We start from the raw sequence: 17,050 nt of genomic DNA, 5'->3' as shown, positions 1-17,050 counted from the left end.
GTAATCTAGTTAAGTTTTTTAAGGACTCTATATCCATATCATCTGATTATAGACACTGGCAGATCCAGAATTTCGAGATGGCAGGTCACACAATAATTATTGATCATCACATGTGAAAGAACAAATTTTCTTTTCAAGCTACGCCATATAATACTCCCTCCATTTCAATATGATAGTTCCATATGGAATCAATAACATAAAATAAGAAAACATGAATATTTGGAATCTAACATTAAAGTAAAAAAAAATTCATATATAATTTTGCCTTATTTAAATTGTTTTGAACTTCTAGGAAACCATCAAACATAATTGCATAATTCAAGGGAATAATTTGTTTACTTAGAGTAATGTCATCAATTCACAATCAATTAATTAAACCAATCAGAATTTAATATGTATAAAATAGGAAATAAAAACTAAGTTAAAAGTGGAATACATTAAATATGGGTAGATTTTTGTAAAACGCCAAAAAATGTATATGGGACTAATAAATTGAAACAAAAGGGAGCAGCTTTTATAGCAATTTTTTATGGCGGTTTTGTCATGACTCCTATTATATAGAAAAGTTACTTAATTATAGCTGTTTTAAGAAAACCGACATAAAAAGTTAATTATAGTGGTTTTAAGTAAACTGATATAAAAAACCCTACCCTTCTCCCAAAACCCTACCCTTCTCGCAAAAAAACTTCTCCGGCCATGAGGCTCGCCGGTGGGCGTGTGGCTCACCGCCCATGCCACATCGTCAGCGAGCCTCTGATCTACTTTCTTAAGGTGTTTTTTTCGTTTTTCGTGTTGGTTTTTTGTCAGGTCGGCCTAGCAACAAGCGCCGCTGCCCCTTTTCGGCCGCCTCTTATCCTCACCGGCCTTGAAGCTGGCATGCCGCCGATCTTATATTCCGCTTCCCCGCCGTTTCTTTGCTCCACCGCCTCGCCCGCCGTCGCGACGTTTTGTATGAGAATGGAGAGGGAGAGTTATCTCCCTCTGAGTCCCTCGCGTAGGGCCGTTCTCAGTCTGCTGCTTCCAGCCGTCGCTGCCACGGTTCAGGGGTTTGGGCCTCTCGGGCAGGTATCTGTGCTTCGGGCCTTACTGTCCGGCGGTGTGTGGTTTGGGTTGGTGAATCTCGGTGAATTGGTGGTGGTGCTCGGATGAGCTGCGGGGTCGGTTGTTATGTTTACGTTCTTAGTTTTCTTTTTTAGGTTTCCTTCTATTTTTTCTATTAAGGATGTGTGCGGTTTTTGGGTCTGTTTTTTCTTTGTTTGTGTGTGTGGTTTTTCGGGTTTGTTATTTTTTCTTTTTGTGTGGTGCGTTTGTGTGCTATGGGGAGTGCAGATCGGTGTGCCGATCTTCTGGTGCAGGATTTGAGCCGGGTTTTTTGGCTATGGGGCTTTGGTTTGATCTTCTTTTGGTTTGGGCTGAAGGGTTATGCTTCCAAGCCGAAACCCGTGTTTGAATCGGAGATTGTTTTGTCAATGATAAATTGTACGACACCAAATTTGAATTCAGGTCGAGGAGTACAGGCTTCTGAGTCAATTAAGGTTCACATCAGAAACTACAACTTATTGCCAGACCCCCTTGCAAGAGGCTGCATAGGACAGCGTTATATGAGACAAGGGTATTTCAAGAAGTCGATTTGCGCGTGCAATTGTAGTTTATTTTATTTCGAACTTGTAATTGGTTCAATTGTCTTAGTAATATTCTATTACGATTTCTTATGTAAGTGTCGTATGGCTTATTATTAATGAATTTTAATCTTCCCCCTCAAAAAAAAAGTAAACTGATATAAAAAGTTACTTAATTATAGCGGTTTATCTATAACTTAATTATTGGCCATATAATTAAAGCCCTCTTTTCAATATTTTTTGGCCGAAAAAAAAAAAAAAAAAAAAAAAAAAATCAATGGCCGAAATCCAGTCAAAAGACCCTTGTTACAACCCTAATCTTGTTAAAAGGACATTTTGTGCCTTTACAACCAAAACACCTACATAAAAAAAAATTCTGAATTATTCTTCTAAAATAATAGTGAGTACTTATCAAATATAAAAGTATTGCAATTTTATAAAACACATGTATAAATAAAGTGTTGTCATTATTACGAAACCGAAAGAATTGTCTACCTATTTTAGCGAAATACCCTCGTAAGACTTTGGGGAAGTCGGGAGTTGGTACTAAGGTTGCCATTCCCTAAGAGGGAAGTCAATCTCGCACCCACATGGCACCACCACTGCTCGGCAGTACTGAGTTTTAATTCTGAATTGTAACCAAGCAAATACATCATTGTAACTCAAAAATCCCATCAATTACAAAGCAACAAGGGAAACTATTTACATTTGCAATACATCCAAGTTGTTAGCTGTGCAAGGTTACATGGTACCTAATGCAGAATTTGTAAAGTTACAAACAAGAATTTACAGACTATACTAACAATCATCTTTTGTGAAGTTGTTGGCCTAAGAATTCACCTCACAAAGTTGAGGGTTCAAACTGCATGTACCATAAAGCAGCCGCAATTGACATGTTTGCTCTGATAACTCTATGTACTGTACTATAACTGAATATATTTTTGCCGCTAGTTGAGCTTCACTATTTTAACTGAATTTTAACTCCATGCACTGCATTTGAAACCATATCAGTAAACTTTTTGAATTGCAGGTTGAATGTGATAAGCCTTTCCAGTTTACATATATGCCTCCTGGATTGTCTTTTATATGTCATGCAGATTCCACATTTGCATCTTTTGGCAACACCACGGTGATAAGGGAATCAGAAGGGTTTGACTTTAGGGAAAGCATCGAACAAGCCTCTGGTGAGCATGGAAGGATGAAAAGAAGCCTTGCCCATACAGCTTTTGTGGCTGGGATCTTAATAACTCCAGCACATTCTCTTTGATTTAGATACAAAATAAAGTCCTGAAACTGTAGCAAGAAAAGAATAAGGTAAGCATGCCAACAATCATCATAACCACTTTTTTCAGGAAGGAGCAAGGGGATACAAGAGCTTGTGAAAATGGAAAAGAATTTTAACATTAAAGAAAAACAATACTTGTAAACATCAAGAAAAAGAAATTTCATGAACACAAGGGGCAAGGGACAGTTGATTGTTGGTGACATATACTGTTTGAAACAGCATACCAAGAATATCATAGCTGAAGGTCTGAAGCTATTAGGCAATGTTTAGTTCACCTTATTCAATCAAAAACCTTAATACTTATTTCAGATTAGATGATTAGATCCCAGAAAGAAAAGTTCATATCATATTTTATCATTTAATGAGCGATTTTTTATTGTTCAATATCTTTAATTCCAGAATAAAATAAAATAAAAAAATATACAAAAATTACATATTCCGATTAGCGTACAATGTGTATGTAAGGAAAAAATTTTAGTCAAATCAAACAATCTAATCAGATTAGTTCAGATAATAATAAATAAGCTCTAATCATAGAAAAGAAAAAAATATAATAAAAAAGTTCAATTGAAATTAGAAAAGCTAGAACGAGGTAAATTTACTAGGTTTTAGATGCCATACTCTTGGGTAAACACCTAAAAATTAGATGTCAAGTAGTTGTGACTTGTGAGCCAGACAGCAAATTTGTTTAGTTCACTTAAAAATGGAAAACTTCAACAAACAGCCATGAACGATATCAGCAACATTAATACAGTAAGATAGTAAACTACAATGAGGGGAAAGAACTCTCCTCAGCATTTAATTGTATTTTGCACTCCGTTCTTTTTACACTATTATTTCCGCAATACCAAGACATTTTGAGCACTGATATGAGCATATATTTTAGGTGACAAGCAGTTGAAATGTTATCAGATCTTCCTTTATTTTGGTTTTATTTGCAACAATTCTACTTTCATGCTTTTTTTTTTTTTTCCTACTTTCATGCTTATCAATGCATAGTTTAACCACTAATATCTTCAATTACCAAATTGTAAAATTATACTTCCTCCGTTTCCTATTAATTGACATGTTTCATTAGTCACATTTGCTAATGCAAAAATTCAACCACCAACATCTTTGATTACCAATAAACAAAAATTATACTCCCTCCGTGTTTTAATAAGTGTTACACTTATTTTTTTGCAAAAAGCTACATTTTAATATTATATTTCTCTCATTGCATAGTCCCCACCCAAATCCATTACTACTTTTTTATTATTTCTTCACTCTCAGATTCATTACTTTTCAATAAATTATTAACCCCGCTTTCATACTTTTAAAATTTTTTAATACTTCTCTTATTTTATTTGAATCAATTAAAACTATGTGTCAATCAAAGTGTAACACTTATTAAAACACAAAGGGAGTAAACAATTGATATTTTGAAAATATATATATCGTGATGAATATAACAAGATTCTGCATGACTATTTTTCATTATGTTTAAATTACAAAACATGGTCAAAAGAAAGTGTGTGAATAGTGCTAAAGTAAAAACGCATAAACTAAAAGATCAAAGGAAATATAAATTAATACTACCTCCGATTTTTTTTAATTGCAACTTTGAGGTATTATTTGAGAGATATAAAATATTCCAATGTTGCAACTAAAAAAAAAATTGGAGATAGTATTTTGGAAAAATGAATCAAGACAAAACTTTAGCAAGATCTCACTTATATGTATTTTTCTTACAAATATGGTAAATAGAATTTTGTGAATAGTGCAAAGGAAAAATTGTTGCAACTAAGGGCATGCCTGGAATTCCATAAATTAATAGGGGGTAATATCTAATGGGGTAGATTCTGCTTGAGTTTTGATTTAGAGAGTAATATTTCATTTTCTAAGGTTTGGCAAGTATCCTGGGTAAAGACAACCACTTCATGGCAATCGACGGACGACGACAACCATCATGTCGTTGACAAAATTTGAGACCACCACAAGCATCACCTCACTTGAAAGATCAAAAGCCCTGACCTTTTGTTCGGCTATCTCTTCAACCAATGGCTCAATTCATGACATTTGTTCGTAATTCGCCGGAATTGATGAGCTATGGTGGCGGCTAGCATCTTCCATCAGGCGGCAATAATGGCGGCCAACAGCTTCAATTGGGCGGAGTGATATGGAGGTGAAGGAGATAGCATGAGCAGGGGAGAAGGAAGGTACAATATAACAGTGGAGAGTATTTTTTTTTTACAGGGGAGATTGTTACTCTAGGGGGGAGGTGGGTACTTATTAACCCCCTTTTTAAGGAAATAGATTACCCCACTAATTAATTACCCTTGATCCATACTAAAAACAATTCCAGAAATTTTACTCGTGTATTTTTTCCCCTCCCATTACACCCATTCCAGGCAGCCCCTGAAAAGAGATGTGGTAGGAGATAGTGTGACTTTTTTATTGAAAATGTTGATGTAATAAATGTAGATTATTTTTATCAAATGAAAATAAGTGGGCCCCTAACTTGTTGGTAATGAAAAGAGATGTGTATTTAAATAATTAGTTCCTTTCTCATAAGGTGCTCAAATTAGAATAAACATAGGCGCATAGCGCCTATATGCTTTAGAAACAAATAGGATGATAAAACGTACCACTACTGCATAATAATTGACGGGTGATAAGTATGTTAGAAGAAAATAATCAAAGACATAGGACGGCAAAAAGTACCATTACATGCATAATATTACACATAAAGTACTATTAAGACAACTTATACTTTAACAGTACATTAAGCATGCATAATAGTACACAAAAATGTACCACTGTAAAAAAAAAAAAAAAAAAAAAAAAAAAAAAAAAAAAAAAAAAAAAAAAAAAAAACCTATATGCCTAACAAATCGGTGTTATGCGCCTATATGCACTCTCAAATTAATATAGAATGAATGCAAGAGGAAAGTGTTCAATTTATTCTCAGACATGGGAAATATGGGCATTCATTTAAGAAGGTTTTGTCTCCTAACATCATCACAAGCCAATTAGGTTCTCCATCACATCAGCGTAACTCTTACAAGTACTATAGATCATAAAATGAGAAATTATAGTCCAATAGACCAAGATAATGGTAAACATCCCCTAACTCCCTAAGACAAAAATAGCTAACGTGAGCTTTTTATTTTTGGTATTTTTTATTTGGCGTGAATATATTTCTGGGTACATAAAGTAACTTACTCCTTTATGATCAGCAGCTGAAGATGGTACAAGCACGCATACTTCCTTCTGTCCCATAGCCAAAAAAAAATAAAGCTAGTCAAAATCATGTTTAATACAACTTAACCACATAAGCCAAATAAAAAAAGATAAGAGTATGATTTTGACGCCAATAATTGCAGCTGTAATAGTGATCACAAGTTATGACCACAACCCTCACTCTACTTTCTAACAATATAATGGAGTGACAAAAAAGACAATAAGTCAAACCTTAGACGATACATGCTTAGATTACATATTATTATAATGCATAACAATGCTGCTTACCAATTCTGACTTATTACACCTTAACAAACCCCTGCCGAACTCATCCCACGCCCTCCCCCCCCCCCCCCTCTTCCCTCACCCAAAAAGAGAGAGAGAGAGCAAGTTAAAATTGGTGATTCCCCGTCGTACTAGTGGCTCAAATTTTAAAAAAAATTTTCACCATCAACGAATACCAAGACAGTTTTCTCAAAACTTTGTATCACGATCAATAAAATTTTGACACTAATGTAATAATGTATTACTTAGTTGATGAAATATTGAGCAATTTGTGATCTTATCATGAGCATTCTTTAGGATAACAACAAAACAAACATACCCCATACACCCTATCTATCCTATCGTGCATACTTTGTGGAAAAAAGAGGGAAGGAGATGCATGGTTAGAAATAACAATTTTTCACTCAAGATGAAGTTAACTATAAGTCCAATGCCTATTAGGCTTCGATTGCATATCTTTGATTAAAAAAAAACAAATGACTCACTCTGGATGATGGGGTGTTGGTAAATGTAGCCTTAACATGGCGAAAATCTGTGCGTTTTGTCATGTCCAATTTTGCTGGCCACCTAAGAAAACAAAATACCTGTCATTGATCACTAACAAATATAGGAGAATTCCATAGTTTGCCTTTTTTTTTTTTAAGAAAAAGAAAAGGAAAGAAAAGTCCTTACCCAGCAGGTTCTGAAACAGAAATTGAATATTTACAAAGATCTGAATCAACCCTATGTGCATAAATATTACAATAATGAACTCCACTCTTTGATAATGTACCCTGCCACTGGATCTGCATGCCACCTACTGAACTTATCATGTCATTAGGCTGGGTAGCAGGTAGGGGTGGGTCCACAACAGGCGGCGGAGGAGGTGGCGGAGGTGAACAGGGAGGAGGAGGGACAATAGGTGGAGGAGGAAACTGAGGTGATATATCAGGTTGAGGTGGCGGCATTGTGGACAAAAGAGGAGGTATAATTGGGGGAACCATTTGACTAAATGCCTGAATACCGCTTCCTGATATTTGTGACAAAGGAGTCACTGAAGCTTGAGCAAAAGGAGGAATGGGATTACTATGTACATTAGTAGGTACAACATTTGCATGAATTGGATTAAGAGACATGTGGTAGCTCAAACTGTGTGCATCCCAGGAACTGGAGGGTGGTGGATAAACAGGTTGCATGTAAGGTGGAGTTTGAAAAGGCTGAGGTGGAGCATTAATAGGGCCTTGGGTTGCTATAGGTGTAGAAGCAACAGTTCCTCCTGCAGTTTGCACTTCAGGCTCTGGTTTCCTGTACAACCACATCTGTCCTGACATACCCGGCGCGTAACCTGTAAGATCAAACATATTAGTGTGAATGACTCATCTAAATAGAGTCCACTGATTCAGAAAACCAGTGTATGGAGAGCAAATTTTCTAGCAAAATCACATGTAAAAATAATTGACGATTGCTAACATGACAAGCTCCTGCATTCCTAGATATGTCACACAATTAAAAGAGCACAAACCTTGGCTGCTCCCTAATACTCTTGTATCTATGCAACAAGAAGCAGCATTATTTGGCTGAGAGACTAGTCCGCCTTGCAGATATCCCTGCTTCTCATAGCTTGTTTTAGGTGATGGATATTCAGGAGGAATGCCTTCAGAATTTATCGTAAATGGTAAAGTTGCATTATGCATCCTGTGAAAAAGGTTCTGCGTTAAAAGTCTTATCAAGAACTAATATGAAGCGAATTAGTTTCAAACACTAGCCTTGGCACTGAAAGTAATTCCCAGTCAAAAAGTAGACATATATATCAATATAAATGAGCCCATACATATTCATGATCATGAATTACAATAAATAAAGGTCACACAATATACAATAATACATGACAAAGTTTACAGAAACTACAAAAGCAGAAGGTGGGGAAAGAAGGTGCATAGAGACATTTAATGGGGAAGCAGCTTGAGTTAGAGCACGACATTAGAGCAAAGGCCAAAACAAAGATTTTATACTGCCCATTGTAAAAATATACTAACAATTAAATTTTAAGTTAACATTGAAAAGGATCTAAAAAGAATCAACATGACTATGTTTTTTCATATTTATACTTCACAAATGTTAGTCAAAAATCAAAACATGTCAACTTAATTGGAACGAAAGAAGTAAAATCCTATGGGGTATAGACTAAATCTGAAGGACTAGTTAAATGTAAGTTTCTTTTCTTATTGGGGGAAGGGGGTGTGGGGGGGGGGGGAACATGGCAGGGGAGAAACCTGTGAGTTGGGCTTCCAGCTGTTTGACCATGAGGGGAACCAAGAACGGTGTTGCACATCCCAAAGGCACTGCTGACAGGAGGACCCACATTCCAAAAGTTAAGATGGGATCTGGACATATCAGCTCCTGCACCAGCGCCTTTAAAACTATTTGTCCCTCTCCGAATCAGCCTAACACATTCCATCGCATTAGCTGCTTCTTCAGGAGTCTCAAACTCCAAAAGCAATGCAGCTTCACTGGTCAATTCAGTAATCAAACGAGGACCTTTACCACTTATCTTCATTGTTTCACGCATAAGCTCATCCTTCACCCACTGGTTCATCAAATTGGCCACATACACATGGCAGCTGGAGCCAATGGCAACACCATTGACTGCGCCTCTTGTTCCCAACCCACTATCAATGAATTTGACACGAACTGGATACCCCCAGGGAGAATATCTACGCATGAAATCTCGGGCCTTAATGGCATCAAATAGGCTTCTATACTCAACAAGTGCAAACCTTTTGACTGGATAAATTGAGAAGTTTTCTACAGGACCAAATTTCTCAAGTTCATATCTTACTGCAGCCTCAGAAGTGTCAGAGGACAAAGAACCTAGCAAGAGCTGTCTTGAAGCAGAAAACACATCCATTGCTTGAGGGTCCCCATCTGAAAACCAAATAATTTGGTTCAATGCAGATGGGAAAGGGGCACCTGTTTTGCTTCCGAAAACAGAATTAACTGAATGACCACTAGAGAATCTCGAGGCATTTATGTTCAAAGCATGATTTTTCTCAAGTTGGGCTGTCTGACTTTGCTGTTCAAAAGGATCTATCTTAATTTGAGATGAATTTTGGGACATGGGGGAGAGTAACTGGTCACCAAGTTGGTCTTTAGCCATGGGAATCCAGCCACGGCATACATCTTGCTCCTTCCCACCAAATTCCATGCACTTGGAGCCTCCACTATCATGGTTAGAGCTCGTATTTGAGTGGTGGTTACTTTCAAGAGATATCATAGAGCCATGTCGCCTCAAAAACTGCCCTGAACTTTTATTTGCCAACTCATCCTTGAATGAATTATCATGAATTTGCAAAGAATCTTTTCTAGGTGCTTCACGAAGGACCCTGTGTTGATTAGAGATCCCTTGGACCATATAATGCCTGCTAACATATTTGGATGAATCTGAACCTTCTTCATCACTATCTTCTATAGCTTCACGGACTTGTTCATTAAAAGATTCAAAAATTCCCTGAAACGCGTTGGTGACCTGAGAGACAGCTTCAGAGGATGCAGATTTCTGCAGCCTTTGGTACCTAGAAAATATCCACTTCTTTAAGGAAGGATCTTTGTGAAGAACCTGGAACAGAAGATAATTTTTTTTTCAAAACTAAAGGAAAAAGCTGGTATTGCTCAATTTAGTATAATGACACATAACCAGAATGGAACCAGGAAATCCAACAAACCACCATCACAACAACTACAACCACAACAAAATTAAAATAAATAAATAATGAAAAAAAAAAAAAAAAAAAAAAGAAAGCTCAGAGATGACTTAATGTCCTATAATAGAATAGATTAAAAAAAAAAAAGACCCTAGAGGCCCAGATAGTAACCCGACTAGAATCATTGGATTGTGTTGAAATGGCAGTAGGATGACATAAAACAAAATGGCTAAGATGAACTTATGCTATCTTGTTGGTAGCATCTCTCCACTAAGAATAATCTCTTCGTTTGTTTGGCTGTTTGATTCTTCACCTGTTTATATATTAAAATAAAAGAGAATATACAAAGATAAATCATCATTTAAGAATTACATATCCCTCTATAAAATAAAGGAAAGAAGAAAAAAATTGAAGCACTCCAGTCAAAGAGAATAAGACATAAGTAGACAAAAAGAAAAGATCGTCTTGCTGTCATCAACAGAAGAAAATGGAAAAGTAAAACGGTAAATCAGCCAAAGAAGGAATCACACGGCTTAAATTACGTTTAACTGAGCTAAGGTCAACAACGATAACACCCAATCAACAACTATTCTGTTATAGGACTGAATTTTAGGGAGGGAGTGACATGTATGTACTCTATGTAGGTAACCTATACAAGTATACAACATAATTTGTTGTCACATGTCGAAATATAGATGCAGTTTAATATTTTTGTTCTTCAGTCAATTTTCCCTGATATGGTGTCCTTGAAATGAGAAGTAATTGTCAATCAGACTAAAGAGGGAGGAAACTAACATTAAGGCTAAGTCAGTTAAAAGCCTTACCACTCCCAGCAAGCAGCTTTTTATGAATCCTTTTCTGTTTCCTTGAAAATCGCCAACAGACTCTGGCCTTTTGCTATTGTCATTCTTTCTTAAAGTGTCTGATTCCTTACAACCTGTGCTAGCTTCAGACTCAGAACTTTCTCCATTCACAGTGGAGACATAACAGTCATCATCAATGCTGAGTGCACAACACAACTGAGTGAGAAAGTATTTTCCTTCTCTACAAAATCTATCTGCAGCATGGGTACTGAAGAGCTCAAAGCAAGCAGAAAGAAAATCTTTAGGGCAAAGAAAAAAGATCCTAAGAAGACATAAAGCTCGAAACTTCAATAACTTAAGTAGTGGAGATACATCTTCTTCTAAAATTCTCTGCTTTAGTAGATTAAATGTTTCTTCAGAGCCTTGCGTCTTAAGGCATTCTCCATCCATAATCTGAAAAATATCTTTGCCATCAAGTGATGATGAAAAGAAGGTAACAACATTAAGAAACACAGCAGAGCAAATGCCTCGGATAACAGATGATGAAGGTGCCTCGAGTGAGGCTGTACAGCAGATATCAACCAAGCCAGTCACGCAATTCTTAGCAGTCTCAAAGCAAACTCCATCAGCATCCTCCCCTCTGCTTATCATAGGCACACTCCAATTATGCATATTAATTACAACTTGTCCGGCAGCTTCAAGAGCTGTAGGGCAGTATGATCCATACCGAGGGATAAACTCAGATAAAATACGCTTAACACTTGCACAACCTGCAACAAGAGACACAGATGATATATGTATTGAATACCAAGCTTCTCAGTCCAAGTTTAGGATAAAACAACTTTTCATGGAAAAATGTTCACTTTTGACCAGTAACACCAAATCCATTGAAGGATAAGTAGGAAAAATATAAGATTGCATGAGGTTGGGTAGAGTATATGTACAATTCCTAGATGCCATCCCCATGCTTTTCATAAATCTTAGGAAACATGCTGTAATTACAGAAATGAGACCAGTCTAAGATGCTATTAATTTGTTATTTAGGTTGTATTCTTGTGAGGCCATTACTTTTTCCAATGACTTAAGGAATTACACAGATTTTGGAGGGGATGTCCAAGGTTTTACATACAAATTTTCATCCCACTCAAAAATAGATTATCTTTTTACACCGGTAATTTATTGCCTGATTTTTTATTTTTTTGGGTTGTCCCAACTCCATAGCCATTGCAAGTTGTCAATTATTATCTAAACCCAATAATTCATTGTAGACCAACTTTCATACCCTAGAATGTATGCGTGTTTACCAAAATGGTCTATGACCTTGATGAATGAGTTGTATTGATTTGCACCTCTATACCTTTCACAATGCAATTGGAGTGTTTGGTTGCCTAATCCAGTGATTAATATTGATAAATAAATAAAAACCTCTAAGTTCACCCAATTCCCCCATTTTTCCTAAAGTTTCAAGTACTTAATTCTGCAGTTGACTGGTGGGATTCAAGTAGAGATGAAAGACCAAAGCTTCAGAAATTTGCTACTCGAATTTTGAATATGTAGCTCTCTAGTTGTGAGCAAAAACTGAGTACCTTTGAGATAATAAGTTTGCTAATTATGTTAGGGAAATTACAAAAATAAAAATAAAAATAAAAATAAAAAACCCTACCTCCAATTAATATTATTTGCAACGATTAGACATTTTTTTTTCTCAACTTTATGTCAAATCGTTGCAAATAATATGTAAGCATATCAAATTTTAAGCAATAGCTTCTTGATTAAGTAAGCATATATTAAAATAACAATTTTTAAGTTTTATACAATGTTATTAGAAGGAACATACAAAGAAGAGGAATTGTTTACACCCATTAAAGATGTATGCTGTACAGCCTCAAGCTCAAGCCAAAATAACAAAAAGGAGCTGCTAATATAGGAAATTTACCCAAGCTAAAAAAGAGCAGCTAGGAAAGCCTAATACATATTAAGTAGAAACAAAGAAGACAAACAAGCCCATCTCAAAGTGATTTTTTTTGTTTTTTTCTTTGGGTGATTTATTATATTTCTGTTATCATTCTATTTTACATTGCAATAATTGATAAATAGACATTATTCATCTTTCTTTCATCTCCTTCATGTGAATGTGAAAGTGAATGTTTAGCAACTAAAAATTCGTGATGATAACAACGCAACAGCAACAAAGTAAATTTGTGTAGTTTTGAATGAGGTTAATAATTACAGGAAGTTATAAACAAACTTTGGATGTGGGGACTGTGATGGCAATGTCAAAAGTCACGGAAACAAGAAGATCAGAACATAAAGAGCATTGATTACTCACAAAAGAAAACTTTGATTTTAATGAAGAATTTATCTAGTTGATTTTATAGATTGTTAATTATTATTCTCAAACTCAATATTTTTCTTGTACTATTAGATTATGTACACTTTAGACTATATGTATATTATCTTAGATTCTTAACTAATGAAACACACTAACGTTGATCTTATGTGAGCAAATGGAGAAAATTCAAGTTTATCTTCTTGAATAAACAGGTAGTGTTTATCAAGGGATGTTTTTGTAAATTCATGTGGCACAATGGGGTTATATTTGTAAAATCAATCAGACTATGCCTATTATGTAACGATTTCCGTTTGCTGCCATCATCACCAAAATTTTATGGAAGCGTTCAAGATGTGATGTACATACTAGAAGCTTACAACCATCTTCAATTGTGAATCAATGGTGGAGAGAAATCTCACAAACAAACACAACCACCTACCCTATAGGGTTAACCATTGCCCTCATTTATATAATTTTCTTAGGAGTTTGTCTTCGAATTCCGAAATATAGCTGGTATTTGGATATTATTTGTATTCATAATTTGTCCAATGGTGAATGATTGATTATGAGACTGTCTAAATGAAATTGAAATTCTATCTAAACGAATGGGGGATAAGAAAAAAATTCATTTTTCTACTTTAACTGAAATGTTTATGGAGTAAGGGTTGAATTCATTGAGTATTCAACTTTGTCTCAGTCCCCTAATGAAGCGCCTTTTAAGCTCGGTGTCCTCCACTAATTTAGAACTCTGATTTATCCATTGAAGCAACTTATAAGCTTTCGGTCGCCATGGAAGGGGAGGAGAGAGAAAGTGGCAATTACAATTTCTCCCTTAAAGAAACTTATGGGCTTTTGGTTGCCATGGGAGGGGATGGGAGAGAAAATTATATTAGAGAGGAAGCGGTAGATTGGTAGCCACGGGAGGGGATGAGAGAGAAAATTGATATTAGAGAGGAAGCGGTAGATTGGTAGCCATGGGAGGGAAGGAGAGTGAAAGTTGAGAGGACGAATGTTTGACAGAAAATTCACGAGCAAAGTTAACATTTTTTTTATTTTTCTAATATTTTTTATTTTTTAATTCCTTTTTAATGAGTTGGCACAAAAGCAAATGGATATAGTTACAAGTTCGCCATTGAGATAAACATTTTATGTTTATCTAGGAGATAAATGGGGGCTGCCTCGAGCAAAAGTGCGTATTCTTACCATAATTTTTACTCAAAACAATGTGTATTAGTCACATTTTATGAACATGATGGCTCATTTCTACAGACTTGATCTTACCCCGCCTCACCACTCCCAAATGGTATCGCAATCCTAACCACCTCAGTGTCAAATACAGTACATATCTATTTCATAAATGGACACGCAATTTTCCGTATGGTGCGACTTCCACCATAGTATCAAATATCAACATCTAAACTACATACAGCTTAAAGCCCCCTAATTCTCCGACTGAGAAATAGATTTACTATTTAAATAATTCAGAAATTATGTTTTGAAAAATTCAGCTGACTGGTTGACCAATTGCTATCCATCGTGAAATTGCATTTGCGCATACTCAAGGTTGATTGTACACTACTTTAGCAATCCACTACTATTAGAGCATCCCGATTACATTACTTCCATACCTCTCATAATATCCCATCTAGGCATTGATAGATTTCCCAGATTGATTCCTTACCAAATATCCTATTGATAAATATATAAATAAACTTATGGTTTCATGTAGGCTTGAATCATGCCACATTACCGGGCAACAAGAAGTTTTTTTCCCCTCTCCAATACTAATCTAAGGAAAATCATTCAAAAACACAGAATAATAGTTCATGTTCGGTGACAATGTCCACAAATCAAACTTTGATCAATTAATATATTTATGTTTGGGATTTTGGGAAGTTGACTAGCATCTTTATTGAAATTAGGTCCATATCCTTAAGACTTTAATTCCAAGTTACATAAATGGTGTATAGAAGGATTAATAGTTACAACCTTTCACCAACGAAAATGAAGGAAAAGCCCTGTTGCATCCTAAATCCAAGGAACATAGCCAACACATCCATGCCATTAAAAGCAACAAGCAATTTAACAATACATTGGGTTTCAACAAGTAAATTCTCAAGCTATATATACCTTGCTCAACCATGAATCACAAAAATTACATGTACATCCAGAAATATATACAAATTAATGGAATCTTAACCACAAACGACTTGATGATTCGGGGTAGTCTATACAGATATCAACGAAAGGTCTAAATATACAAAGCAAATAAAATCATACATGGATTCAGAAAACACTCTAAAGTAAGTGCTTTACTTTTAGAGTGATTTCTATTTTCATCGACCAAGATGTTATATATTACATCACAAATTATACCAATTAAGTCAACATGCAATACAAAACAAAACCCTAGAAAAACCCTAGTAAAGGATCAAATTAAATCCAGTACAAAAAGCTCCAAATTTCCACAAAAATCCAGATTTTTAAATCCAAAATTTCAAGAAGTTGATTAATTTACACGAATTCAGAAAGATTTGCAAAACAAAATTAAAAGAAAATGGGAGGGAGAAAGAGAAAGACGAACCTCTAGAAACAGAAATTAGAGAAAGATAGGCTTGCTCAAGCTCAGGCATATAACGGGGGTCCTTGGCAGAGGAGATACAGCGCTTAATAGTCTTGTAATTTTCGTAGACATTCCGAATTTCTTCCTGATTCCTTCGTCTTCGAAGAATTTCTTCGTGCGATAGTTGAGGCGGAGTTTGAGGTGGTGGTGGGAAATTCTCCTGCGGTGGAGGCGGAGGAGGTGGTGGTGGTGAGGGGGGCTGAGACGGTGGTGGTGGTGGTGGTGGTGGTTGAGTTTCGTAAACTTTCCTCTTCTTTAGAGGTTGCTCCGTCGAAGCCATTCGATCTGCCCGCAGATGAAAGGTACCGGCTGTTTGGATTGAGGGCGATCCGGTTTATCAAAATGATAATCTTTAGACTGTTATCAAGTTGCAAAGTAGTAATTAAATCGCCTTGGTTTTCGCCTAATGTGTTTTTATACTCCCTACGCATTCAATTATCTGCAACATTTGCCACAAATAGGTGTTACCCATAATCTGCAATAAATTTTTTCTTTTCCTTTTTAGTAAATTTTATACAATAAAATGACCACAAATAGGTGTTACCTATAATCTACAATAAATCTCCGACCACACCCTAGCTCGCCGCCCCATTCTCCGACCAGACCCCATCGCACCCTAGACCAGACTCCATCGCACCCTAGACTGGACCCCACTACTCCACCACAACCACTAATCAGAGTTCGTGGGTTTTGCGGTGGGTTTCGTGGCTAGACTTGGGGTCGTGGGTTGGGCGGCGGTTTCGATTCAAGACCCAGGGTCATGGGTTGGGCGGTGGTTTAGATTTAAGATCTGGGGTCGTGGGTTGGGCGGTCAGTTTCGATTCAAGACCTGGGGTCAAGGGTTTTGTGGTGGGTGTCGGTGGTCTGAGTAAGTGGGGCTGGTGCGTGAGTGGGGGTTGCGTGAATGGGAATGCGTGGTGGTTTCGGTGGTCTGAGTTCGGTGGTTTTGCGTCCGTCAGTGGGGGTTGCGTGGTGGTTTCAGTGGTCTGAGGTCGGTGATTCTGCATGAGTGGTGAGGGTTGCGTGGGTGTCGATCGGTGTTTCGTGGGGTTGCGTGGTGGGGGTTGTGTGGGTGTGGGTGTTGGATTAATTATCCCTTTTCTTTCCTCTTAATTTTCAATAATCATGCTTAAGAAATTTTGCCTAGGAGTCCGTAAAAAGTACCATTGTTGCAGATAATTGAAACCGGAGGGAGTATTAT

The 17,050-nt window shown here is 36.5% G+C and overlaps 1 protein-coding gene across 2 annotated transcripts; it reads right to left on the bottom strand.

Annotated features, from left to right (window-relative positions):
• Positions 1-2,267: 2,267 nt before the first annotated feature.
• On the bottom strand, positions 2,268-16,268 carry LOC110695519. Of its 2 annotated transcripts, none has more exons than XM_021872746.1 (8): positions 15,811-16,268; positions 10,916-11,664; positions 8,664-10,006; positions 7,913-8,085; positions 7,084-7,735; positions 6,897-6,978; positions 6,109-6,153; positions 2,268-2,912 (listed from the first exon to the last, which is right to left on the bottom strand). In XM_021872746.1, exons 1-8 carry the CDS (start codon positions 16,127-16,129, stop codon positions 2,709-2,711), a joined length of 3,567 nt encoding a protein of 1,188 aa, XP_021728438.1. In that variant the 5' UTR covers positions 16,130-16,268; the 3' UTR covers positions 2,268-2,708. The 2 variants fall into 2 exon arrangements, with proteins under 2 accessions (XP_021728438.1, XP_021728437.1); XM_021872745.1 differs by having other exon boundaries at positions 6,109-6,156; positions 15,811-16,265.
• Between the last annotated feature and the right edge of the window lie 782 nt (positions 16,269-17,050).

The sequence above is a fragment of the Chenopodium quinoa genome, unplaced genomic scaffold (genome assembly GCF_001683475.1).
Source record: "Chenopodium quinoa cultivar QQ74 unplaced genomic scaffold, ASM168347v1, whole genome shotgun sequence".
NCBI classification, from domain to species: Eukaryota; Viridiplantae; Streptophyta; class Magnoliopsida; order Caryophyllales; family Amaranthaceae; genus Chenopodium; species Chenopodium quinoa.
The sequence above is the reverse complement of the archived record's forward strand: the minus strand, read 5'-3'. Positions and strand labels throughout refer to the sequence as shown.

Excerpts from the sequence above, each read along its gene's own strand:
- LOC110695519 (XM_021872745.1), bottom strand. The coding sequence starts at position 16,129 with ATGGCTTCGACGGAGCAACCTCTAAAGAAGAGGAAAGTTTACGAAACT. Across the intron at positions 8,086-8,663 it reads GCTGGAAGCCCAACTCACAG|GATGCATAATGCAACTTTAC; the intron begins GTTTCTCCCCTG and ends CCTTTTTCACAG. Across the intron at positions 6,979-7,083 it reads TCTGTTTCAGAACCTGCTGG|GTGGCCAGCAAAATTGGACA; the intron begins GTAAGGACTTTT and ends TTGTTTTCTTAG.